The 25,649-nt window shown below is 45.1% G+C and overlaps 1 protein-coding gene across 9 annotated transcripts in view; it reads right to left on the bottom strand.

Moving 5' to 3' along the window:
* TLN2 (talin 2) overlaps positions 1 to 25,649 on the bottom strand; it is a 410,573-nt gene that overhangs the window by 60,204 nt on the left and 324,720 nt on the right. For all 9 annotated transcript variants that reach the window (XM_019755358.3, XM_074327637.2, XM_019755356.3 and 6 more), the window contains 6 exons: positions 21,913 to 22,053; positions 21,293 to 21,474; positions 20,047 to 20,179; positions 17,579 to 17,680; positions 13,102 to 13,272; positions 3,958 to 4,104 (listed from right to left, as the gene is read on the bottom strand). In XM_019755358.3, the coding sequence (XP_019610917.2) occupies positions 3,958 to 4,104; positions 13,102 to 13,272; positions 17,579 to 17,680; positions 20,047 to 20,179; positions 21,293 to 21,474; positions 21,913 to 22,053 (876 nt within the window). The remainder of the gene's footprint in view (positions 1 to 3,957; positions 4,105 to 13,101; positions 13,273 to 17,578; positions 17,681 to 20,046; positions 20,180 to 21,292; positions 21,475 to 21,912; positions 22,054 to 25,649) is intronic.

The raw sequence follows: 25,649 nt of genomic DNA, 5'->3' as shown, positions 1-25,649 counted from the left end.
CCCAGAGGTCGTAAGAAGCCTGTAGAAGTGTGGATTGTGTGTATTAGAATTAGGAACTTTGAAAAATGGTGAGGACCGTAGAGTTTCTTTGGCTCAGAGTTAACCGAATCCCCCAACTTCTGCAATAAGGACTTTAGTAGAGGTGCATGAAAGGCACGTGAGGTACACAGGCAAGGAGAGGCCCCCAGCTTTGCCTGAGAGGATTGGGAGGGCTTTTCTGAGGACTGATGTTCCCCCCAAATCTTTTGGGGGGGAAAGGGAAGTTTGCTACATATCCAAGGTGGGTAAGGTGTCCCAAAGAGAGGGACTAGCATTCAAGAATATAAAGGTGAGTGTGAGCGGGACACTTCTAGTAAAGCACAGACTAGAAATGAGCGGGGAGGCAGAATCTACACCATGAAGGGCTTTCCGAGGAATGGTGTAGCCCATAGACGTTTATACCCCAGAACCCTCACTTCTGATCTAAATTGGGCAAAGAGAAGAAACTGGAAACACTGGATATAATTTGTCACTTGTCTGACTTTAAGTGCAATAGGAATTGAGAGAAGGGTGAGATCCCTGTAGGGTGGAAGAGTTGGAGAAGCAGGACCATGGCTCTGTCCCTTGAACGGTTAGGGACATATTGGTTCAGAAGACTTGTATTTAAGACCTGGTTCCAGGGCTTGTGAATGCAGCTCAGGCTGCTTGCTTAAACTCTCTGAGTCTCAGGTTCTTCACTGGAAACTTCCAAGCATCAGAAGTTTGTAGTAAAGATCAACTGAGGTTATACCTGGTCAAGAGCTACATGCAGGAAGAGGAGCTATGACCACGGTAATGAAGAAGATGAAAATAACGATGATAATGGCAATGAGGACTATGATGAAGAAAAAGGCAACCCATCTTTACCACCATTATCACCGTTACTGTCACCATCGGTTGCTGAATGATACTGCCGGTGAGGAGACAAGGTGACTAGAAATGAAGAAAGAGCGAGTACAGTGAACAGAAGGGGGCTATGGAGAGTGGTGGCAAGGAAGCTGCATCTGTTTAATGAAGAACCTCGAAACGGTGAGAAAAACGATGGAATTTGGGGTAGGCAATGACATATTTGAGAAGATCTCTTTGGCAGCTCTGCCAGATAGCATGCAGTCAGGCAAGAGACCAGGGGCCAAGAGGGCAATTAGGAAAATGTGAGATGGAGTCTTCAATAAGAGTTACCCACCATGAGCAGGCACAAGCTCCAATGTGAGCTGAAGGCATGTATCGTTGTAGCCTACATGTGCTGTGTCTGCACCGCCTGGGATATAAGTATCACCAAACCATCAAGGCAAACTCCAGGCTAGATTTTTTTTTAAGTTTTGTTTATCAAGGAGATAGATGCTGCCAAATATCTCCTCACACCATGGGCCCTGCCGGTCATATGAAGCCTGGGCTGTGGACTCACACACTCAATATAAACTGGGCATCTGCTAAGTGTCCGGAGACATGCTGGGCACCTTCATATGAGATGAGGTGTGACTGCAAACAGGCCAGGATATTGGGGCTAGAGGGCAGCTTAAAATACAGGAGCCACCAGCCTCCAGGATGAACCTTCTCTTAGTTTGTAGACAATGAAAAAAGTAAGAACAGAGGTGTGAATTTAAAAATGTTTCAGATTTATTTAGTTGAAAGAACTCTCCTTTATTCTGAGATTATAGCCTTTCTATTGTTTTTTTTGATGTTAACATGACCTTTCTTTTATGAGATAATAGTGGTGTAGCTAGCAGTGTTTTTTATTGTTTTGTTTCTTCAGTTTCTTTTTAGCCAATGCCTCCTGCCCACCCCCATCCACAAACAAAAAAACAAACAAAGAAAAGGTACTGGATCACAAAATCCCAAAGGTCGAGAACCACTAACCTCAATGACTGGGGAAACCAAGGTTTAGAAAGCTTGCGTGATTTGTTCAAGGTCACCCAGAAAGCTGATTATTTCCTGTCAACCTATCAGTTCCCAAACCTTCTGGGGCTCAGATACAGACAGAATCTCGAGAAGAACCTCCACAGCACAAGCCTCAACCATGTCAAGAACTGCAGCCAAGTTAGAATCAAATTTGGGGACATTCACATTTCCCTGCCAGCCATGGTCCTGGAGAATTTTCGACAATGATTGTAACAGTGTATCAGTATTTCAACCACATAACTAACACTCAGATAGAAAGCGCCAGACTTCTAATGCCTGGCTGCTTAGGGGCTCAAGGACCTGAGGTACCACTTGACACAGAGTCGCTAGCACGGCAGGCTGGGGTGGGCTAAATGAGGGGAGAATGGGGAAGAGGCACTGCGTGGTACACCTTGGGTGTCAGGTCAGCGTAGATGAGCATTAAGGGTATCAAATGAAACCCCAATTGCATAATTTACAGAACTGAGGGAAATAAAACTTTGTTCCTGGCCTCTGTGGCTCATGTCATTAGCAGTGCCTAATTAAGCCAGGCTTATTTCCCAGCCCTTCCAAAAGAATCCACACCACTGACAGAAGATTGTACAAGAGCTGCTTTCTGTGTTGAAAATCCATCATAGCACGCAAGGCTCAAAGGCTATCAAAAAAAAAAGAAAGAAAAAAAAAAAAAAAGACTTCAGGAACCTGACTTCTATCTTCTAGGGATTTATGGAACTCTTTCCTGTCATTAGAGTGATTGAGAAAACACCTTCTCCTGAGAAGACAAAGACTATCATTTGGATTTCTAATTAGTACTGAGATACCTGGAGCACCATTACTTAATATCCATGGTAGACACATGGCTTATTTTCAAGCTCTGGTTTTCTGATGTCCTGAGAACCAAACAAACCCACTGAGACTTATCTAAGGGCCTTGAAAAAGGGGGAATTTCACTCATTTTCTGCTAAACTATCCCTACTTGAAGCGTGAAAAGCCCACAGCAGAAGTTACTGGAGTACGTTGAAAAGGCAGAGCCTGGGGTCTCGAAAGGGAGTCCCAGCATCCCAGCCCAGCTTGTGACTTTATCAGTCTGACACTGACTGCATAATGTTTAAAGGGAATTATCCTAATTATAGTTTCAGGCTATCATCTCTTTATGGAGATACAAACCAACCAATCTTCTCTAAATTGGCAATTAAAGACTGCTTATTATCCTGAAAAACCATAAGAATGTATTCACTATCTGACAATGGACATTTGGAAACACAGATGATGCCTAAATGGCAATTAGATGTTGATGAACAATTGTTAATTCTAATGACTATCAAACTGACATGACTCGTGAAGGATTCCCTGGGGGAAAGAGCTGAAGATACCGAGTTGAAACTGTCTCAGATCAGTATTTCCTTACTGACCCAACTCAACTGATGGGTCACTAAGAGAAGTGATACTATGTTATCTTCTTTGTTCATTGCCCACAAGAGTTCACTAAAGGCTTTTAGGCATATTACTTTGGTGGCTTCTGCATCTGGCTAGATACTAAAACCATGGGAAATTTGAAAAATACAAATAGAGATACCTGGCCTCCATCCCATAGAGTTTCCAACTGAGCAGGGCTGGACTGGGGCCCAGGCATGTTCATGTTAAAATGACCCCAGTGATTCCAAAGCCGCCATTCCAAAGCTCAGGACTTGGGAATCACGTCATTATTTCATTCTGGACTTTGTTCCCCACCACAACTCTATGAGGCAGACAGGGGAGGTAGATAATTATTTCCATTTTATAAGTGAGGGAACCAATGATACCTTCTCCATCTCCATTTTTACCCATGTAAAATTGGGAGGAAGGGCACAACTGGCTTACCAAAGTAATCAAGGAAAATGAAACATGAATAATATGTTGGACATATGACAGGACATCTGTGCATTAATCAGCACCCTCAAGAAAAGAATCAGCCTCGAGGGATAGCTCTTCACAGAAAAGCACCTGGGGACCAAGTCTGAGGGAAACAGAGGAGGAAGGGGGTCAAGGAGTGAGAGCGAGTGTCTTGGAGCCCAGACCCACCTTGCTCATGGCTTCTGCGATGGCGTCAACCATGCCTCCCACCAACCCCACTTCACTGGCAGCTTCATTCAGCGTCACCATGATGTCGTCCACGGCCTCCTTCATGAGCTGGGCGGCCTCTGTGATCGCATCGTGGGTGTGCTGTGCCTGAGAAGAGAAAGGGGAAAGGGAATTGTGACCTGTTTCTTTAAGCAGAAGAAAATGGTACCCAGTCTCTTAAGAATCATTTCACTTCTTTTAAGCATAACCTTAAAAAGCAGAATATAAAAATATATGCCCATTACAGAGCACAGCAATGTATTTTATATTTTTTCTTTCGTTTATTATGTTTGTACATTTGTTTGCAAAATAAATAAAAATCAGAAAGACAAATCAAAAAGACCTCTTTTTATTATCAAAAGGAAAAATAAAACTGTAATATCAAAAAGCCTAATGACTAATTTTATGTTACTATGTTCAGCATGGTAGACAGAGAATGCCACAGATCCCCAAATATAACAAGTTGACATATTTCATTAAAAAAAAAAGCTAATGTAAAGAAAATGTGTTCACATCCAACGCGTTTCTCTTCAAAGCTGCCCAACAAACACACTGTAATTCCCAAAGAAGATTGGAATATGAAAATGTAGGCACATACAGAAGACATAAATCTGTAAAAGACTTAGCAGGCTTTGCAACTATGTCACAAATTACACAGCCATGAAGTTGGAAGAATGAATGAGGACAGATACTCTGCAGGCAAAGCCCCAGGTGGTCATGACCCCCTAAGATAGTACCCTGGAGATGCTTTAACTGCAGGCATTTCCCTGTGTGTGAAGCACAATGGTGGCGCTGGGCTCACTGACAGACACGTCAGATGCAGTAAGATGCAGGAAAACCTGGGCTCTAGTTCCTGCTCCATGCTAAGTAGCTAAGTGGCCCTGACCTTGGCTTCCTAAGCAAAATGGAAATAATTATAACAACGCTATGAAGTGGAGTTCTGATGAGATCATATGGGGGCAGGCATCGTGTTAATTTATATTAAGAGCAGTCTAGTCAGGGCCTGTGCTCATAACTGGGAAATCTGACCTAATGCTGGGCCGGTAGTGTCAGAATTGCACTGCACCCAGGCACGCATGCAGTGGCCATGGTAGGCCCCTGCCCACCCTCAGGGGGAGGTGACCATTCCAAAGAGTCTAAGACATTGCATCTTTACTTTAGTAGATGAGAAGGTAAGGATGTCAGTGAGAAAAGGTCAACGACAACCCTTCTAATTTAAATAAATGAGAAGACTTCCATGAAAAGGGTATGTGAACAAAGAAGAATTCTTCCAAAATGACATCTCACAAGATGTAACATATGTTGATCACATATGGTATCCTTGAGGCAACTGTGTCGGGATGGAAATGTTAATACTTGACTATTACTACTAAAATTACTTTAGAAGATAACAATGAAAACTACCTGGAGCAACAAACACTCCTTGAGTCTTTACCAGACTGTGTCCATCTGTTCTATTTCTCAGGCCCTCCATGGGGCAAGGAGGCAGGACCTCTAGACTTTTTTACCCTCCTCCCTGGCCAGCCTCCTCACAGGTCCACTCTCTCACCCTCTATCTGCAGGGACTGGCTCTGTTCACCTCCTCCCTTCTCTCCTCCACCCAAATCAAGGCCCCAGACCTGGGTGTGACTGAGTCTTAGGTCATTCAAGCCTCCCCCCACCCCCAACTGTTTGGCTACAGTGGCCGGAGGGACCCTGAATGAGAACTACCTCTCAGAGCTCTGTGGATTTGTAAAGCCACCAGAGAAAATATTAAGGTGGTGTTAAGTAATTCAGTTTTAGAATGGCTTCTTTTCAGCAATAGCTAACTGGAACGGCACCTAAGAAGGGCTCCTAATCTAGCCTTGGGATCCAGAAGACTTTTTGGAGGAGGTGTCCAGGCTGTGAAGCTGAGATCTGGAGGAAGAATCCAGACGCTAGCAGAGTTGATGGGGTGAGGGAGAAGGGGAAGTCTTCCAGGCGAAACACATGGCCTGTGCAGAGGTCCAGAGATGAGAAGGAATATGCATTGTGAAGATGAGGTGAAGCACCGTATGTAAAGTGTCTGGCACAGGGTTTCCAGGTGGGAATTCCCACCCGTTTTCAGGAATTTTTTTTTTGCTTTCCTGTTCCCGAATCCCGAGATATAAACTGTTCTCCACGATGAATCATTTCCACAAAGTGACGGCCAATACTACCGACCACTTGGGTTCAAGGAACTGATTTTCCTGATTTCCCGACCAACTTTTCTCGGGATTCGGGAACAGAAAAGCGAAAAAAATTCCCAAGAACGGGCAGGAATTCCCGCCTGGAAACGCTAGTCTGGCACAATACCTGGCACACAGCCCCTGCCCCACTTCCCGTTATCACTCACCCAGTTCAGCCCGTCTCTCCAACTAGACTGCGTGCTCCTTCCAGACAATTTACTCTGCTTCCCTCTAGAAGCACAATCTTCACAGGAAATGAAGGGCTTGATAAGTCACCAGGTGGGGCTCAGTAATGGGTGAGAATTTTATTTTCCGAGAAATTTTTACAAGGATAACCTTCACAGGCGGTTGGGGCACATTTCTCCTCTGGAGAAGCTGATTTGGAAATAAATGGAACCATCTGTTTATATGCTGTGAAACAGGCATGGGTGGCAGAGCTGAGGGCAGAGACGAGGCTTGGGGGAGTCAGAACAGAAGTGGCCCTCCTGAGCTACCGGCTGGGCTCACTCAGACTGTGACAACATTAGCTCTTCTGACTAGACCAAGAACACCTGGGGCAGTCACGTGGGTGCTGGCAAGACACCAAGAGCTCCAATGTACTTTGTACAGCGCAAGAGCCAACCTGTGGGCTCAGTGTGACTTGCATACCAGGTTTAAAATCTATGTTCTTCTATCTTCAGTCAGCTGGTTTAGCATTTTACAGGGGGGATCCAGGAACAACACATGTCAAACCACGGAACAGCAGCAGGAGCAAAGACACTGCCAGCATCTCAGAGGGACACCTTAGTGCCAGGCATGGAACTGATCCCCGCTGTGTGTCGCCTTTATCCTCCTAGCCCACTGGAAGGTGGGGATTGGACGATGTCCCTGCCTGGGACCCCTGTGACAGTCACAACCTGAAAATGGGAGCTCAAGCACTAGAGCTTACAGACCTGGTGGATGACAACTGCCACTGACCAGCAGGCTATCTGCTGAACTTATATGCTACTGGTCCAAAGGAAAATGAGCATATGGCCAGATGGGATCGAATTTATCAGCGCTGCTGAAAAAATAAACCTTAAGGTAGGGAACACACCATCTACAAGAGAAGGTTTCAGCCAGTCCTCCCAAACAAGGGGCTTTTCAACAAGGCAAAGCCACCTGGGTACCATGTGACAAAGGCAAGAGGCCTCAGGACCTGCCCCACTCCTAGAGATTGGCTGGGCTGCCCTCACTCAGTGCCCTCCTCTGCATTTCAGCATCCGCCTGGCCCTGGCTCTCTCAGGTCTATCTGCTATGGTGGGCTCCACATTTGCCTATGAACTTGTTGCCAGTTCCCAGTTCCAAAATTTGCTCCTTGGAGCACCGCACGGCCCAGCCTGCATATGTCTTCCAATTCCTGGTAGCATGCTATCAGATGAGGCCCTGGAACCTCACTCAGGGTTGAATAGTAAATATTTGGCTGGTCTTTGCCCCAGGTGACTCAGGGGGAGCCTCTAAGCCAGCTCTTAGCACTTCCCGAGAGACAGGAGGCTCTCTTATTCACTGTGGGTCCCTCGGACCACACATCAGTTCATGCTAATGAGGTGATTCATGGTGGTCCCCAGGGAGTTTCGGGACAGGGGCTACTCACACTGGAAAGACCAACCAGGTGATTAGAGGGTTGGGGTTTTGAGCAGCATAATAACAGCCTGACCTCTGACCTCTGAACTCTGGGGGAGATGAGGGAAGTAGAGATTAAATCATTGGTCATATGACTGAATTCAATCCACCAAGACTACATAATGGAATCCCAATAAAAACTCTGGACAGTGAAGCTGGAGTGAGCTTTTCTGACTGGTGACGCACGTCAATATGCTGGGAGGGTGACACGTCCTGAGGACATGAAAGAAAGTTTCATGTTTGGGATTCCCTCCCAGACCTCATCCTCTGGGTCTCTTCTTTTGGTTGGTTTGTGCCCTTTCTAATAAAACTGTATTTCTAAGTAGAGCAATTTCCTGAGTTCTGTGAGTCATTCCAGCAAATTATGGAACCTTAGGTGTAGTGAGAACTCCTGAACTTGTAGCCAGTTGCTCAGAGTGAGAGTGGCCTAAAAACCCTAGAGCTTGTGACTGGTGTGTGAATTCAGGGCAGTCTAGTGGGGGCCTGTGCCCTTAAGCTGGGAAATCTGACCTCATGGCTGGTAGTCAGTGTCAGAATTACACTGTACCCAGGCATTGGGTTTACCCAGGCAATGGCCATGGCTGCCCTGACCCTCCTCAGGAGGAGACGGCCCTTCCAAAAGGCCCCAAAAGTTGCATCTTTACTTTGGTAGATGAAATGGTAAGGAAGCCAGTGAGAGATGGTAAATGATATCTCTCGAGTAATTAAAGAATTCTAAGAAAAGCTATGTGAGCCATAGAAATTGGCCCAGTCTGCAAGATCGAAAAGCTGTGGGAATCCAGAAGCGTTCTTCAAATATGACATCTGATGAGATGTGAAATATTCAGATCATAGATGGTTACCCTCAAGGTGACTGTGTTAGGAAGGCAATGGAGTAAACTGGTAATTTAGGCTGATTACTGGTTTCATGACACAGAGATGTGCAGATTGTTTTATTTTGATGATGGAATTCGGAAAAATGGCATCTCCTGTGCATAACCCTTTAGAGAGTATCTCATACAAATACATTCTGATTTATAAAAAAGATGGAAGGTGTGGCTTTCTCTAAATCTCACTTAGAATGAGATGACTATTGGAATACAGTCAATGATATTGTGATAGCATGGTACGGTGGCAGATGGCTGCTGGACTTAACATAGTGATCACTTTTGGAGGTATATAAATGTTGAATAACTATGCTATATACCTGAAACTAATATAATATTGTATGCTAGTTATATTTTAATAAAATTAAAAAAAATAAATTTTAAAAAATGCCAGCAAATCTATACATTCATATTAAAACAAAGTACACATTTGGGAAAAGAGGTGAAAGTTGCTTGCCAAATATCTGCTCTCCCATATGGCCTCAGGAAAGTGTCAGAAGCACATTTTGGAGGCGGCAGCAGTAAATCACGAAACTGTTCTCTAAACTCCCTAGAAAACGTAAAGGCACTCTCTCCACACGGAGGCACCCAAACTACAAAAACACATCCTTCTTCTTGGCTGTCCCAGAAATGCACTACCTTCCCGTCTACTTGTGCTGAGGAATCCTCTGGAAGGCCTGTTCTCCTCCGCTCCACGTGTTTAAGTTTTACAGTTCCTTAAATGGTCAGCTGAGAGCCACCCTCCTCTGTGAAGCCTCCTCTGATTACTCCTCACCCAGGAACGGCTCCTGTAACTCCCGTGCAAACCTCTTGATCACACAGCCTAGTGTAAATCCCATACCTGGGCCAGCTGAGCACACTCGTTTCAGACACCGACAGACCAAGTGGCCTGTCAACTAAGGCATGCTTAAATAACTAACAGCAATCTGTTAAGTGGAGTCAGCAGGCCCAACAGTGAGCTTGTTATATTATTAGGTTCTGGAGGGACCCCTTGTTACTGTTCCTCACGGCACAACACAGAAGAAAAATCAGACTCTGTCCTTTTTTGGAAACGTCTGAAGTCTACTTCCAAGGGAATCTGACCTGTTCATTACAGCGTTTCAACTACAAAGCCCAGGGTAGCAGGCATAGACATCACAGGAGTTTGGAAAATGGGAGAAGGCTACAGGGGGCAGATCTCAACTTTGGTAGAGGGGAAAAAACAAGTAATTAAAACTGCCCCCCAGTGGACAGGCAGTGTATTTGCTAAGTGCTGCACTAGCGGGGCCCTGCAGGGGAGCGGAATGCAGAAGGGAGCTCTGGGGGCTAGAGAATGCATGGAGAAGGGGCTCAGTTACACAGCAATGCCTTGTAATCACATGATTCATCAACACCCCCGGCTCTGGTGTTAATGGGCAGCCACTTTTTTTTTTTAAACACCTACTGTGTCAGGCCCTTTATCTCATTTATTTAAAGTTTTTTTTTTAATTGAATTTATTTGGGGTGACAATGGGCAGTAAAATTATATAGGTTTCAAGTATACAATTCTATAATACATCATCTATATATTTAATCTCTACAACTACCCTAGAGAGACATTCATTAACTCTATTGTGTAGAGGAGGAAACAAAGACATGAAGTAATTTGCTCGCAAGAGGCAGAACTGGGATTTGAATCCAATTATGTCAGACCCCAAAGCAGGTGCTATTTTTCACCAAATCAAAGCTACTGATAACCATTAAACTACATTTTAACCACATTTCCTCTGCAAACAGGGACACATGACATCTAACACATACTACATATATACATACATACATCACCTAACACATAGCAAATAACACCTGTTGAATATCTGCCCAAAGAATGGCACCCAGGGTGATTAAGTCTGTGTAGCAGGCCTCCTAGGGGAGGGCCCCAAGGACAACTTGTAGCATCCCAGACGTCCTTTGTGACAAGCCTGTCAGGGTTTGCAGACAGAGTGCAGGTTGAATGACATCAGTGAGGAGAGAGACATAAACACCTGTCTTGCCTTCACTCACACATAGCTAAGTTCATCACCAAATGCTTCATTGACACCAAATGGTCATTCGCTGAAAACTTCCACTCTGGTGGTCTCCAGCCACCATTTCTAAGCAGAAGATGTCACCGGAAAGCTTATACTACAAATGCTGTCAAACATGAGGGTCTCTTGGTATAAAACAGAATTCCACAAGGAGCTCTCAATTTGCAGTCAAAGCAGATGTGGTAATATCTTAAAGATCCAGAAAATTCCTACTTTGAATTATTCTCCTGGGAATGAAACCCTCTTAGGTAGGAGTGAAGACATGTGGCTGTTTTAACAGCCCTGGAGAAAAGACAAGCCAGAATAGGTCCTGCAGGCAAGTCCCGGCTCTTCTAGGTTGGGGAGGCTGCAAAGGGGGCTGGTCCGGCTCTGGGGCACCTATCACCAACTGACCACAGTCAAAAGGGCATTCCTGCTCATGCTGCTCTACCCAACCACTTCAGCAACTGGACTTATTTTTTTCAGAAGACTCAGAACAGCTGGAGGGCAGTGGCTGGCTCTTAACATTTTTAGCACTCCCAGAATTAGGCTCTTAATAGTTGTCAGCTATATTACATGGATGAAAAATGTAGCATAGAAAATGCAAGTCTAAGACGTTATTCATGCTGCTACCAGAATGGCGTTCCTAAACTATGACTGGGTTGCATCCTTCCCCCCTGCTTACAATAAAACCCAAATTCCTTAGCATGGAAGAGGAGACCTGTGACAGTACAACCCAGGCTATCCTCCGACCCCTGTCCCCACACTCTGCATGTTCCACATACACCACACTGCGTGCTACTTTCTAAAGATACAGAATTCTTTTAAAATCCTATCTGTGCCTTGTACATGCTGGTCTCTCTTCCCAGTATGCACCTAGCCACTCTTATGCGCCACGTAATTTCCTTTTTTGAGACCAACCAAACACGTCCCCACGTCCCTGCAGCTTTCCTGGACCCCTCTCTAGTGCTTGCTTTGCACAGAGTTTGCCTGTGTTTTCCACAGGGCATGGGGTTGGTCCTGACTCTGCATCTACCTCTCCTATCTTCTCAAGGCAACTTACATAAGCACTCTCAGCCTCTGTTTCCACATCTATAACCCTCTTGCCTCATAGAATATTCATAAAGATTAAGTAAGAAGAGGATATAAGGGATAACAGGTGACGGCACTCAATAACTGTTACTGCGTTTGCCTGAAAATAAGACCTAGCCAGACCATCAGCTCTAATGCGTCTTTTGGAACAAAAATTAATATAAGACCCGGTATTGTATTATATTATATTATATTATATTATATTATATTATATTATATTATATCATATCATATCATATCATATCATATCATATCATATCATATTATATTATATATTATATTGACTGGGTCTTATATTAATTTTTGCTCCAAAAGACGCCTTAGAGATGATTGTCTGGCTAGGTCTTATTTTCAGGGAAACATGGTAGCTCTGAGACCACTATTTTGTGATTCTCTTAAATCCAGAGTCTTCTCTACTGTCCCATGCTACCAATTTGAAAACCTTACAGCTGTAACAGAACATGAAAAAGTACATATACATATATGGATTCCTCTAGCTTTTATGTAAGGATCCTACACAAACGTTTCCAGTCAGCGATCCCCTCAGGTTAGTCTGCTTAGGTGAAGACCCATTAAGATCAGATTGATCATAAGGGGCAGCTGCTAGAAGGGACAACTGGCAGGAGAAGCCCCAACCTCCTCTCCAGGGACCAGAACCTTGAGGAAACTTAAGGCGCATAATGGTTTCACAAGTAAAACAATCACTCTGATGCAAACATCATCCCTGAGAGAAAATGACATGCTGTTGTCATCTTTGGCTACTTACAGTAGCTGGGTGACACAATTGGCTGAAGAAATGTTTCACTTGCAAATTGGTAAGGAAGATTTTCATATTAAACGACTGCCCCCAAGGCAATAGCAACACACGCCATGGGTGACCTTGCACCACCTTTCACTTTGACCTTGAGTCCCAGGAATGGAAACAACATTCACTGGAAAACAACAGAGCTGTGCTTTGTGCAAGCTGGGTGTCAACACTGAGCAGATGCCGGCAGACATTACAGTTTTTATTCCCATAATAACCATGTAATGTGTTTTTCTTCCCTAAGGACGCTTGCCTACACATTCTTTCATGGAAAAAACAACTTATAATTATGCATTAATTATGTGAATTTGTTGCTTTTCCCTTTTAAAGATTCCTGGGAAGGCCAATAGAGGATTATTTCCCACATCGGAGTGGGAAATCAAATGTCACCAACCAAGAATTGGAGGTGTTTTCCCTGGAGGGACACAATACAGAGGATGTGCGATGGCTTCTCAGTGGTCCTAGTGAGTCCTCGGCATCCTGAACTGTACCTTGGGGTTCCCGCCACCTTCTTTGGCTGCGTACAACATCTGCAGGGCAGACTCTGCGAGCGTCTTGGTCTGGTCCAGCACTGTCATCTGCTGCTGATGGTCCAGAATCTTGGAGGCGACACCAACTGCAGCTAAGATCAAGGGCTCAAAGTAACTTGCCAGCTGTGTCACCTTCAAAGACAAAACAGCCACAGAAGCATCATGTAAATACATGCATTTCCTTTAGGGGCCCCATTGGTGGGACAAGAATGGGATGGGACAACATACAGGGATAGGCAGATATGCTGAGCTTTATTTCTGCTTGTATTTTTCTATTATACAATCCAGTGTCATGAATTAGAGTCACCATCTTATACATTAGATCCCTGGACCCCATTCATTGCTCAACTTTCCTTTTGAAAGTACTTGCTGATTAACCAACTTGCTCGGGTTTACTTCCTCTGGGGAGCTCTTTGTCTCATCTTTCATCACGGCAGAAGTGCCAAGAAATCCAATCTGAGATCCAGAGTTAGGAGTGAGAATTTTACAAATTTTAATTTTAATTTCCCAAATAGCAAAGCTTTTGAGAGCACCTTACAAACTCACAAATTCTTACTTCACAAGGGCACCTTACCAACTTGGCAGGAAGGGGGATATGAGAGGGGCTGGGAAGCAGGGCAGATGAGAAAAGAAGTCTGAGAAGCACAGTACCCTCAGAAGTTTCTAGGAAGCTAATCTAACTGCCCTCTGTCCTGAGCATTTTGACCAAACTGGATTTGGAATGAAAGCAAAAATGATTTCACATCAGCCTAGATGTTCTGTTTATGATTAGCCCAACCTAGGAAAACAAAAAACCTATCACGACAGCTAACCACTGTCCCCGCAGAGGCCAGTCTCCAGTAGGGCAGCACTACCGACGGCACATACATGCTCACCAAAGCTCACCAGCTGGCTGACTCATGTCACATTTATTGGGTGCATCCCGTATGCCGGGCTTTCTGCTAAATGCTTGCCATGCATTTTCTCATCTAGTCTCCACGACAACTGTATGAGGTAGGTACAAATGAAGCAGCCTGGGTTTAGATGGGTGAAGCAACCTGCTCAGCCTCATGCAGCCGAGAGGTGGCGCTGCGTCAGGAACCAGGCGCTCCACTCCATAGCCCAGGTTCTTGACCAACGCTGGACTGTCTGCTACTTTGCGTTTTTATTCCAGTTCTGCTGAGTTGTAATATCGGATTCTAGAAGTTTATTGTGTGGTATTTGTAGCTTTGTGAAACACTTTAATGTCCGAGAAAAATACAGCAATACCCATCTACCTAGCATCCAGAATATCACATTTATTTAACATTTTGCTGTCTTTCCTTCAGGTATCCTAATCTATTCACACTCAGATAAAACCCAGTGACACTGATTACAGTTTTCTTTTCAACTCCTCATTTTGTGTGACAATTACTAATTGCTTGATTATTCCCATCAAGTGTATTTAAGCTCTAACATTTAGGTAACAGTTCCCTTAGTGCTTCTTCCCATCACACAGAGGGAGAATGAATGTGATGGGGACGTAGGTAGCAAGGCCACTTCACATGAGCAGTGGCAGTCACTGGGTCAGAAACAAAGCAGGGGGTGGGGGTTTTGGAGGGTGGTAGTTGGGACAAGGTGGGGGGTGTCCAAAATATCAAAGCTCATTGAAGCTAACAGTGAGACAAGACTATCAGCCAGCAATGAGTATACTTTTACTTGTTTATCTCTGATGCTAATCATCTGACACACAGGTTTCAAAGCACGTGAGCAGGGCTGCTGCTGACCCTGATGGGGCTTTGTATAAATTCTAAAGAGGCTCCCCCTCCTCTGGGCAGACACTACAGATGGCAAGGCACACGATGGAGCTGGATTTCGGCCCACTCCCGGCCTCAAACACCTTTGCGTAGGGACCAGCCCGCACAACCCCAGATGGCAGCCCTCCATGTTTACATGGGATCTTATCCTCTTCCCCAGGAAGGGCACTGGTGTCGCCACCAAAGGGAACAGTACACTGGGTCAGCAGGGGTCCAGGCTCAGGATGAGTCCTCTGTGTACGAATGGAGTCAAAATGCTTAGTGCGTTAGGATTATAAATGTTTTCCAGATGCGTTTTGTTTTAAATGTATGTTTCATCAATGCAACTGTAAACCGTCAAGGGTTGCTGCGTGCTGAGAATAATTAAACTCCGCTGGCGCTTGACTTCCTCATGGAGGTAGAATGGCTGAGAGATGGAATAAGCTTTAGTTTCAGGGCAGCTGGACAGGAATCCTCCCTGCCAATTCCTTATTGGGAAATCCTAGGCAAATTGCCTCCTATTACTAAGCTTCTGGTTCCTCCTCTGTAAAGTGGGGATTAATAGTAACACTAAACTCATTAAGATTGTGAGGAGGATTAATTTAGTGACATAAAAGCACTTAGCACAATGGCTGCCGTGCTGTAGGCACTCAGTAAATGCTGGGTGTCATTATCCTTCACATATTGTGGGCAAAGGATTTTGAAAGGCTCTTTCTTGTTATGTAGGCAGTGAACACTTTCTGTTCTTGAGAGACATGACAAAACGGGAAACATCCTCAGCTGGATTAGCACAGATGTTAAAATAGCAGAGAATTTTGAGGATTTCGTGCATGTTGTTGATTCCAAGGTGGCAGAGTGGGTTGAGTGGTAGCCCCCCCCCCCCCCCCAAACATATGTCCTTGTCCAAATCCCAGGAACTTGTGAATGTGATCTTACTGGGAAAAAGGGTCTTTGTAGATGCATTAAAGGAGCTTAAGATGAGACCATCCTGGGTTACTTGGAGTAGGGGGCTAAACCTGGTAACGAGTATCCTTATAAGAGTCAGAAGAAGGAAAGACAAACAGAAAAGCAGGAGGCAATGTGACCACAGAGGCAGGGATGCCAAAAGCCACCAGGTGCTGGAAGAGGCAAAGAACAGATCCTCCTTCAGAGCCTCCAGAAAGAGCATGGCCAGGTCCACACCTTGATTTTGGACTTCCGGCCTCCAGAACTGTGAGAGATTCAATTTCTGTCGTTGTAAGCTACTCAGTTATAGTGATTTGTTATAGCAGCTGCAGGAAACTAATACAGGTGGGGCCAGAGAGTCTGCACTTAGCACTCCCAGGTGACGCTGACGCTGAGCCGGGCCCCCACCTGAGAGCTGTAATAAAGCACCCCGTCCATGACTCCTCCAGAGAGAGTGGGCTGCCCTTGTGCAGGATCCCTTTGAGCAATTCAGACTGGTTTGGCCAAAGGGTCAAGAGTAAATGTATAACTCACATATGCAGATACACTATTTTTCTTTTGATGCCACCCACTGCCATAGGAATTAATCTCCCGTATTAGCAACACATCTGCAAGGACAAGGACGCTGGCTTGGAAGTCTAGGAATATTTTCTTATATGCAATTCCTACAGGAATGAAAAGTAGCTGCTAAGACAAAGTCTGACTTCTCTGCCAAACTCCGTTTCCCCCCCAGCACCACATGGGCATAGGCTGCAGCTTCCAGGCCAGTGCCCCTACCCTCGCAAACCTCTCCACAAAGGTGGACAGGCCCCTTTCTGATTATAAAGGAACTCAGTTGAGAAATGAAGTTCCCTGCACTTGAAAAGGCAGAGACACTGACCATTTTAAATCTCAAAAACCTCTCCTTAGAACACCAGCAGGAAGCTTAGTAGGCTCTTAAGCTGTTCTGTAATTTAAAAAAAGCAAGAATATTGATTTTCTAAAATCAATACCTGCAGAGAAGATTCTGGCTCCTGGATTTCTTGATATGCACGTCGATACTGACGGCTCACTGATAACTGCTAGGAAACCCCAAAGGTTGTTAAAAATCCAATTTCTTCCCTCTCTCTGCTGAGGCACAGGCTGCTCGACAAGCCAACTATGCTTGAAGGATTTGCAAAACAAACCCCAAACAGGCAAAACATTATTCAGCACTTAAAACAATGTGGGCACACACTTTCAGTGGAAGGTGCTCCTCTTGGGGGGGCCACATAGGGAGGTTTTAGATGTCCAGAGTGAAATGTGCACGTTTGCTTTCTCATTTGTGGAAGATAGACACTATATTAGGAGCCTGGGAAGGACAATGTACCTCTAAAACACACCAGAATGAGGCCAGACAGCCAGGGACAAAAGGTGGCAGACATTAGCGTAGGAATGTCAGCTTCACCCTCTGGCTTATCTCAGTGATGGTCAAGTGCAAGAGATAACTGTAAATGAGCCTTTTCTGAAAAGTCTGACCCCAATCAGGAAACTTCCCTGCAGTTTTTGTCTCAATGTCAGGGGCAAACAGATCCTGAAGTGCTCATTTTTGGAGAAGATGCTAGAGGGAGGTTGAACACTGTTTCCCATCATTTAAGTCAAGACTGACCCAGGCACAGTACCTGGCACCGGGATTTGGGGAACAATAACACACCAATACAGACCTCTCCCTCCACCTCTCTCATGCGTACGCTCAGCAGGACCCCCTCGAGGTACATTACCTTATGTCCCAGCTGAGCTGCTTCTCCCCGAGCCGCTGTGGCGATGGGATCGATAAGGTGCCCGATTTCCTGGACCACGGAAGTCAGCTGCTCCTGCAGGGCCTGATAAGGACAGACAGCTGTTAAGTTCACCCCACCATGGTTCCCCACGTATGCGCACTGATTTAGAAAGGCCTGAGTGAGAGACAAGGGAGGCTACAAGAAGTGGACATCAGAATGCCTGGGTATGCCATCAAGCTGCTGTCCTACCTGGTGCCTTCCCGGGGGCTCTCAGCTCCCCTGGGCTAGGACCCCCTCCCCCAATCCAGCTGCACTGTGACACAAGGCAGGCCCAAGGAACGTTATTACTACTGGGTTCTTACTCCCCCAACCACAGTGACAAAGGATGCTACTGCCATCTTTACTTTGGGTTATTCAGCATAATTATTGGAAATGTGGAACAGCCATGCCTTTCCAACAAGGGAAGACAATTTTGTCCAAATGGAGAGAGCCAGCGGTAGGGTCTGAGGGGAACATCGGGTCGTTGTGTCCTCAGAACTAAGAACTACTTTATGGGGAATGGGGAGAGGAGGAACCTGTAAAAATGAGATCAGGGCTCTGAAAACAGGACTGTTTCCCAAATACCACACTGTGAAAATGCCAGGTGAGATGCTCACTGAGCTCATCAGTTCAGGCTCTGAGTTTGTTGTCTTTGGTGATGTGGACACAGTTATTGAAAATGGCGTCCTTGAGGCATTTCTTCTCAGGTTTGAGAGACAGTTTAACCTCTCTATCCCAAAGAATTGAACTCATGCTATAAAGAGTCAGGGCAAGGTATCTAGGTGACGCTGGAGTGTGAGGGGGTGGGGAACGCAAAGGTGGAGATTGTTAGTGAGGAGTGGGAAAGATCAGATCTTTGTGTAGGAATCTTCACAGGAGTTTCACTTTTGATAGAGTCAGGATTTAATATATCACAATACTGGACATTTTAGGTCTGCACACACCAGCATGGATTGGTCTGATTCCTGACGAAGTAACAATGTCCTGCTGATCAGAAATGAGACTCGGGCCTCTGCTACTTTCCCAATGAACAATGCTGCATGTGGGCTGGGAGCTTTGAGAAGAGTTTAGTCAGTAAGAGGAGCAGCCTAACAGGAAAATGTGAAAACAAAATCCTGGGTAAAAAAGGAAAAAGAGACAGAGATAGAAAGATGTAGGTGGGTGGAGAGAAACCTCCAAATTTCCAAGGGTCTTATTTAGCTAATTACTTATCTTCCCACTTATAATGTGACTATAGTCAAGAATACGAGAATATTCCAGCAATTGTCTTATCACCGATGGCTTGTTAAATGAAATACAGTGCAAGTAGGGAGCACATGGAGGATTTCTTTCTAGGGAGGAGGTTAAGACAGAGGGTATGCTTGGGGAGGGATGGTAAAAGGATGGTGCCTTCTGAGTCACTGGTCATGTTTGTTCTTGATGAGGTGCTGACTAAAGGGTGAGCTTAGTTGGTGAAAATTCATGAAGCTGCACACTATGATATACACACTTTTCTGTAGGCATGTCCTACTTTAATAACAGGTGAACAATAATTCTACCATTCTACACAAGCTGGGGATGCTTATTCCTTCCTTCTTTTCTTGGAAATGGGGGCGGGGGTGGAGGCTGGGGTGGCAGTGGTGGCATGAAGCTGAGATAAAAGACAGCTCTATTAATAAAAACAAGCAACACCAACTCTGGGCCCACTGCTTAGAGACAGGGGCCACAGCTCATTGTTGATAAATTCAGTGGCAGCAAGGGAAACATCAGTAAACAGCCCATCCATATTTATTAAGCAGCTTCTGAGTGTTAGGCACTTTCGACAAAGAGAAAGTATTCATCAGAGGCCGCTTGACAGGTAATAGAAAAAACTCATAGGATCAAAGTAGGAAAATTCTATTCTCTGCTTTGGAAAACCTGGCAAGAAAAAGCAAAGTGGCTCTGAATTAATAACAGAACGCAAAAGGTCCCCAAATACTAGATGTTGAGTAACTTAGGGAAGAATCCTTCATCTCTGAATGGACCAAATGCATAGCTTAATGCTAAATGTGCCTGTCAGTCAAAAAGTGCATTGATGAAACATGACAACAGACAAATGTTCAGAATGTACATGCTTAGGTCTGCTCTACTGATGTGTTAAACTGGATGTGATGACCCTACTTATTGACATGTTCCATTGGACATTAATTTATCCTCAAACTTCAGCCACATTTGAACTTTCCACCCCCAGCAACTCACATATTCCTTCTCTAAACCACCGTTCTCTAGTCAGCATTTGCCCTACTCCCTCCAAAAACTTCCCAGGTTAGTTCCACAGGAGAAGGTGGTCCAATGATGAAACTCTATCATCAAAAGCACATTGGGCCCATTCTCCCATCCCCCAAAGCTTGATGCTGAGATTCTTCAGCACTTCCAGAGGGTTCCAAGCCGGCCCCAGGGCCCCCGTGTACCTCCACAGAGATGTCATCTCTTGTGGCCAAACTCTGGCTGACAGCTGCCAGCGAGGCCTGCTCAATGTCGCGGATGCACCGGTTGATGCCATCGATGGAATAGTCACACTCTCTCTGTCCAGGGGCCTTGTCCCTGGAAGAGACAGAGGGAGTTAAACACAGGCTCCATGGGCTCAAGTCCCACCACCCACTCCTGCATTGGTGGCCAGGAGCCCCTGTCTACTCTCTACCTGACTCGATTGCTTTGTTGAAGGAGTCAATCCCTGACACTTGCTTGGCAATGCCTCTCTGTACAGCCCGTACATTTCTTAATTTAACACTTGTGCTAACTCTACTTATTTTTGGTGAGAAGGATACGGTGCTGCCATCCAACTCGGGCTGATGCCAGACAACTGCAAATGAAACAATTTGGACTTGGATTATCCATCCACTGGCTTAAGCAGAGAATCCTTATTTAGAAAGAAAAAAATGGTCGGTGCTCTTTCCAGTGCAACCATATTATGCTCTCCATATTGCATACTATTCACAACGTCCTGGGTTATGGTAGGAGTTAAAATATTTAGTGGATTCTTCTTTTCAAGGCACGAAGAAAATTAACTGTGGTCTTGAGCTTAAAAGCAATTGAAAAACAAAATGTAACTAAGAAAAGGGATGTATTCCATGCCGTGGAGTATTAATTTTGGTCAATTTCAGAAATGTTTTAACTACTTAGGGGATATTTTTTCAGGCTCCTATTATCAGCAAGGAGGTCAGAGATGGCCAGAGTTACTGTGGGACCTAGAATCATCTTTTTGTTTTAGCAAAATAAAGTAACCCCAAATTCTGCTAAATGGATAGAGGTGCTGTCTGCATAAGCTCCTAGGTATAGACAATGTGGCGCAATGTTTAGAAAGACTGGGACTAGAGCCATCAGGCCTGGGGATGCCCTTGGGCATGTTACCTAAATCCTTTCTGCCTCAATTCTCTCATCAGTAAAATGGAGACAATGGCAGTATCTACCTTACAATGTTGTTGTGATAATCAGATGCGATAATATAAGTAAAATGCTTGGGACAGTATTGACATATAGTAAGTGCTTCAATGATCTATTATGGTGACCAGTGCTACCACTGATCCCAAAGAGATAAAGGAAAAGATGATGTTAATGATCGACCACATTGCTATTAAATCAAATTCCCGATGGGCTCATTCTCCACCTGCCCTGTTCAGATGCAGGTCCCTAGCAATTTCTGGAGGAGAAACTAACCGGATAGATGTGATGAGACTCTTGATGGAGTCAGACACGGTGTGGGAATGTCCAGCTAGCACAGACCAGGTGGGCGGGTCTTTGGGGTTGATGGCCAGCGAGCGTGCAGTGCGGATGAGGTACGACGAGCTCTCCAGCATGGTCTTGGCTGAGACCAAGATTGGTTCCTGTGCCTGGGAGCCCTGTGACCAAACAGAAGGATCAAGAGTGAATGAGATGGGCCCAGCAGAGTCCTCTTCTTTACCAAATCACTACCTCTGTCCTCTGAAAGGAGAAACAGAGGATAGGGAACCATAGAGGTGGCTTACACAGGGCCTGGATGGTGAGGACTTGGGCCATGTTCTTAGTTACCATTTTTCAGTGTGACATATACTAAGAATCAGCCTTAAACCTATGCATAGAGATTGTTCTTAACATATAAAGCTAAGGCATTACTTCTTAAGTGATGTGCAGACATTGAGTTTCATTAACTCTGTGCATCTATCACCACCGACAACAATAACAATGCCCTCCATATTGATAGAGAGAGCTTTTGGAGTTCTTAACTGTTCATGTCCATTCAGTGCCACACAAAACCAGCCAAAGACACCAATATTTCCTTTGCTTCAAAGACTCCCTACCTCAGAGCTGATTTGGGCAGGAACACTGACAAACTCAGGGTTGGATGCAAATGCTGTCAGGTTCTCCACAGCTTCGATCAAGGGTGCAGTGGCAATGCGACACTTATTGCGGTTGTCTTCGGAGAAATCCCCATCCAGGGCCTGATGGGAGAAAACACAGAGACTTCACCCCACTGAGAAGCACAAATCACTCCTGGGCCACAGTAATCACCTCCCAGAGAAAGAAGGTCGGTTAGTGAGAATACAAAATATTTGTTGAATTCATAAGTAATAAGAACGAATCAGAGAGATCTCTGCCATCAAACAGAGGGGCTCAGTTACTAATTATAAGAATGTGTGGCTCATAGGACAGCTGACCTCAAAGGCCATCAACTTCCCATGCACATGAGGCAGAAACATGGATTCTAATAGCACATGGCTCTTCACTCTCTATGAGCCATGTTGCCAAACTTTGTAGCTGCACCACTTTCTTCCCCACTTTTGACACTGTAACCATTGGGTTCTTCCCCTCCATTTTTACTCCAGTTAAGTCTATTTCATCCCAAACCATAAAAACACTTAACATCGTGTAGCACTTTCTAAGTTTTACCTGGATGTGCCTGAATGACAGACGTAAGTAGGGCTTTTATAGCCACCGTTTGAAATGAGCAAAATGGAATCCTATGGGAAGGAACAGGCTAGAACTACCCCCAACAGTATGGGCAAATCTCAAACATAATATTTAGTTCAAGAGGCCAGACACAAAAGGGTACCACTGTATGATTCCATTTGTGCAAAGTACAGAAACAGGTGAAGCTAGGCTAAGGTGTGAGCAGTAAGTCCACCTTCTGGCCCGGGTATGACTGAAGGAGCTCCACAGGGACTTCTGGGGCTGCCATGTTGTTTTGTGATCTGGCTATAGTTACCTAGGTGTGTTCAGCTTGAGAAAACCCACTGAGCTCTACACATATGATGTGTGTTTTTCATCTATGTATCTTATGTTTCAGTAGCTTTTCTCTTTTTTAAATTAGCAGCAGGTAATACGAGGGCATTGAACGATCGGTTACATTGTTGATTAATGGCCTGGATAGATGAAAATTCAGGAATTCGGCCTGTGATCCACGTGCCGGGCTGCCTCACAAAGGGTTACCACTTGGATTCAAGGTTCCCCAACCCCAGAATCTACCTCCTCAAGAGTAAGACTGTTGGAACCTAGAGACTGTGACCCAGCCACAGCACTCCTGTCTCCCAACAAAGGGCTACACTGAAGAAGGCAGTTATGTTTGTAAAAGAATGTAAATTTCCTTGTTAAATGACTAATTAAACGTTTAATTTAACTGTTATAAGCAATATATAAATATCAATTTAGACAATTAGTGAGCAAAACACCAGTGGCACCAGCATTATGCAACAACCTGGGTCTGAGATGGGGGCATTTCTGTTTTCCATTAAGGAAAGAGTAGGCAGGCATGATCAGTGTAAAGGCTATTTCTGAATAACAACGACATTCCAATCAAGCTTTGGCAGCTCAGGACAATAATTGCATATCCACCAAGCTAATATTTCCAGAGGAATTCCCATGAGCCTGGCGAATTCACCGTCTTCGCTAATACTGTGCATGGTTTGCCTCGGCACGATCCCCCCCCCCCCAGGCAGTGATCTCCACCTTCACACCTCTGATCCTGCCATTCTTCCAGGCCCAGTGGAAACCCTACGTGCCTCCTTCTTCTTGCTCACGTATATGGCCTCAGTTCTCATTGCCACTCATGTGCTCAACAAACATTGATGCCTGTTACGCCCACTGAGCCAGCACTGGCTGTGTCGAGGAGTCGGCTCCCTAACCTTGTTGCATTATTAACATCACGGACTCCTGGAGGTCATGTCCTCCCAGGCGTCAGAGCAATTTGGGAATACAGTGGGAAGCAGGGTGAGAGCCACACAGCAGCGGCCTGACAGGAGTGGTCCTCCTACAGGCAGACCGCTGAGGCGGCAGACGGCAGGAGTGGACTTTTCTATCAAACGAACTCGGGTCCCAGCACCACCAGGGACCAATCAGACCCGCTGCGGCTGGAACGATGGCGTCTAGCTCAATGGAAGATGCCGAGGCCCCCCTAGCGCAGCTCACTCCTGCTTCTTTCCTCGCCACACTCTTCCTACTCCCTTTTCTACCTTCTAGAACCCTCCCTGCCTATTAGGAAGGCAGGCACCTGATGAAGCACCAACCCTTAGCTGAACTCATTCAAAATGAAAATATGATTACCTGAGGGAAATCCTAAGGAAGGGTTTTCTAATTGTGCAAGTGTCATCAACTGCACCAAGATGATGAAGAAAGTTTTTTCTTTTGAGCACAGGCCCTAAAATCGCATGTCATGTAGCCCATTACTATTCACAGGACAAAACATTAAATAATGCGGACTAGACTACCAAGCTATATAACCCACCACCCGCCCCTGTTTTTTTTTTTCTTTTGTTTTTTTTCCAGTTTCAAAAAGGAAACACTATTTCCTCCAAAGGAAGCATTTAGCATCAGAAAGGATTATTTACACAGATACTATTTCACTTCTTAATGCTGTTTCCACTCTGGGCATGGCTGAGGCACCCAAGTAAACGGAATACTCAAATCTGCCCAACTGGAGCAATTTTAAGCAGGCATGGCAGTTTACATGTAGACATTCCATGTCACAGAATGTCCGTATAGCAGCCATAACAACGAAAGGGTAAATTCACTTAACTAAACACCCAGGCCCCATAAGGACAGGGCACTCCCAAAACCCAGGCCAGCTCCTCCGAAAGTCCTCACTTAGCAAAATCTCAAAGTGAGCCAGGAAAAACAATTTTTGCATGTGTACCAGAATCAAAGACTCATGACTTTTGGGAGTTAGAGGGATCTCAAATGTCATTTAATCCCAAGTCCCCAATGTTTCAGATGATAAAACCAACAACTAGAAAGAGACACGCTGTGGCAAGGTTATGCCTCAAACCAGACCCCAAGACCCCTGGCTCCCTTCTGTCCCTATTGACCTTAGAGAAAGGCAACGTGAATAAGGAGTAAGAGAAGCCCAAGAGGTTTTTCTCCTTCAGAAACCTGCTTTACCAATTCAAACATAAGGGTGACCAAGAAAGTGTACTTACAGCCAAGTCAAGCTGATTAGTGAGAGCTGGAGCTGGTTTCTTGGGTACCTGGAAATGCTTCATCGCAAAACCCTGAGCTTCAACTCCTCTGCTACACTTCAATTTCTCAGAAAAACAAAAGCTGTTGTTGCACAATTTCTACTTGGCACCCAAACCTGAGCGACTGCACAGTTAAAATAACATTCCATTCCACACATCTGATTTGAGACTAGGTAATGAGATGACGGAAGAGAGAAAAGCAGGCAACATGACATGTGGAAACCAGAGAAAGATGGCATGGAACCATGGTTAGGGGTCTGTGTACTTCTAACTCGCCCGGGCAGGGAGGTCAGTGCAGACATTCATTCTTGCTGAGCCATGCTCTGGCATTTTAAAGAATGTCGTCAGGAGAGATTTGAGATTCTTGGAGGCACACATTCTGCTTGGGTGCTGGTACCCCACTGCGAGGCCATCTGTTCCCTGCTCCCCACTGCCCCTCCACTGACTTCCCCTCTTTTCTTTGTGATTGTAAGCGTGCGGCGTCTGGGAGTTAGGCTTGGGCACATCCTCATGGTGAAAAGAAACAAAAAGTACTGAGAAGTGCAAGATTCAGAGCAGAATGCAGCTATGAAGGCAGCTCTCTTAAG

This window comes from Rhinolophus sinicus, chromosome 3 (assembly GCF_057876585.1).
Source record: "Rhinolophus sinicus isolate RSI-liver-muscle chromosome 3, RSI-T2T, whole genome shotgun sequence".
NCBI lineage: Eukaryota > Metazoa > Chordata > Mammalia > Chiroptera > Rhinolophidae > Rhinolophus > Rhinolophus sinicus.
This window is presented reverse-complemented; position numbering and strand designations above follow the sequence as displayed.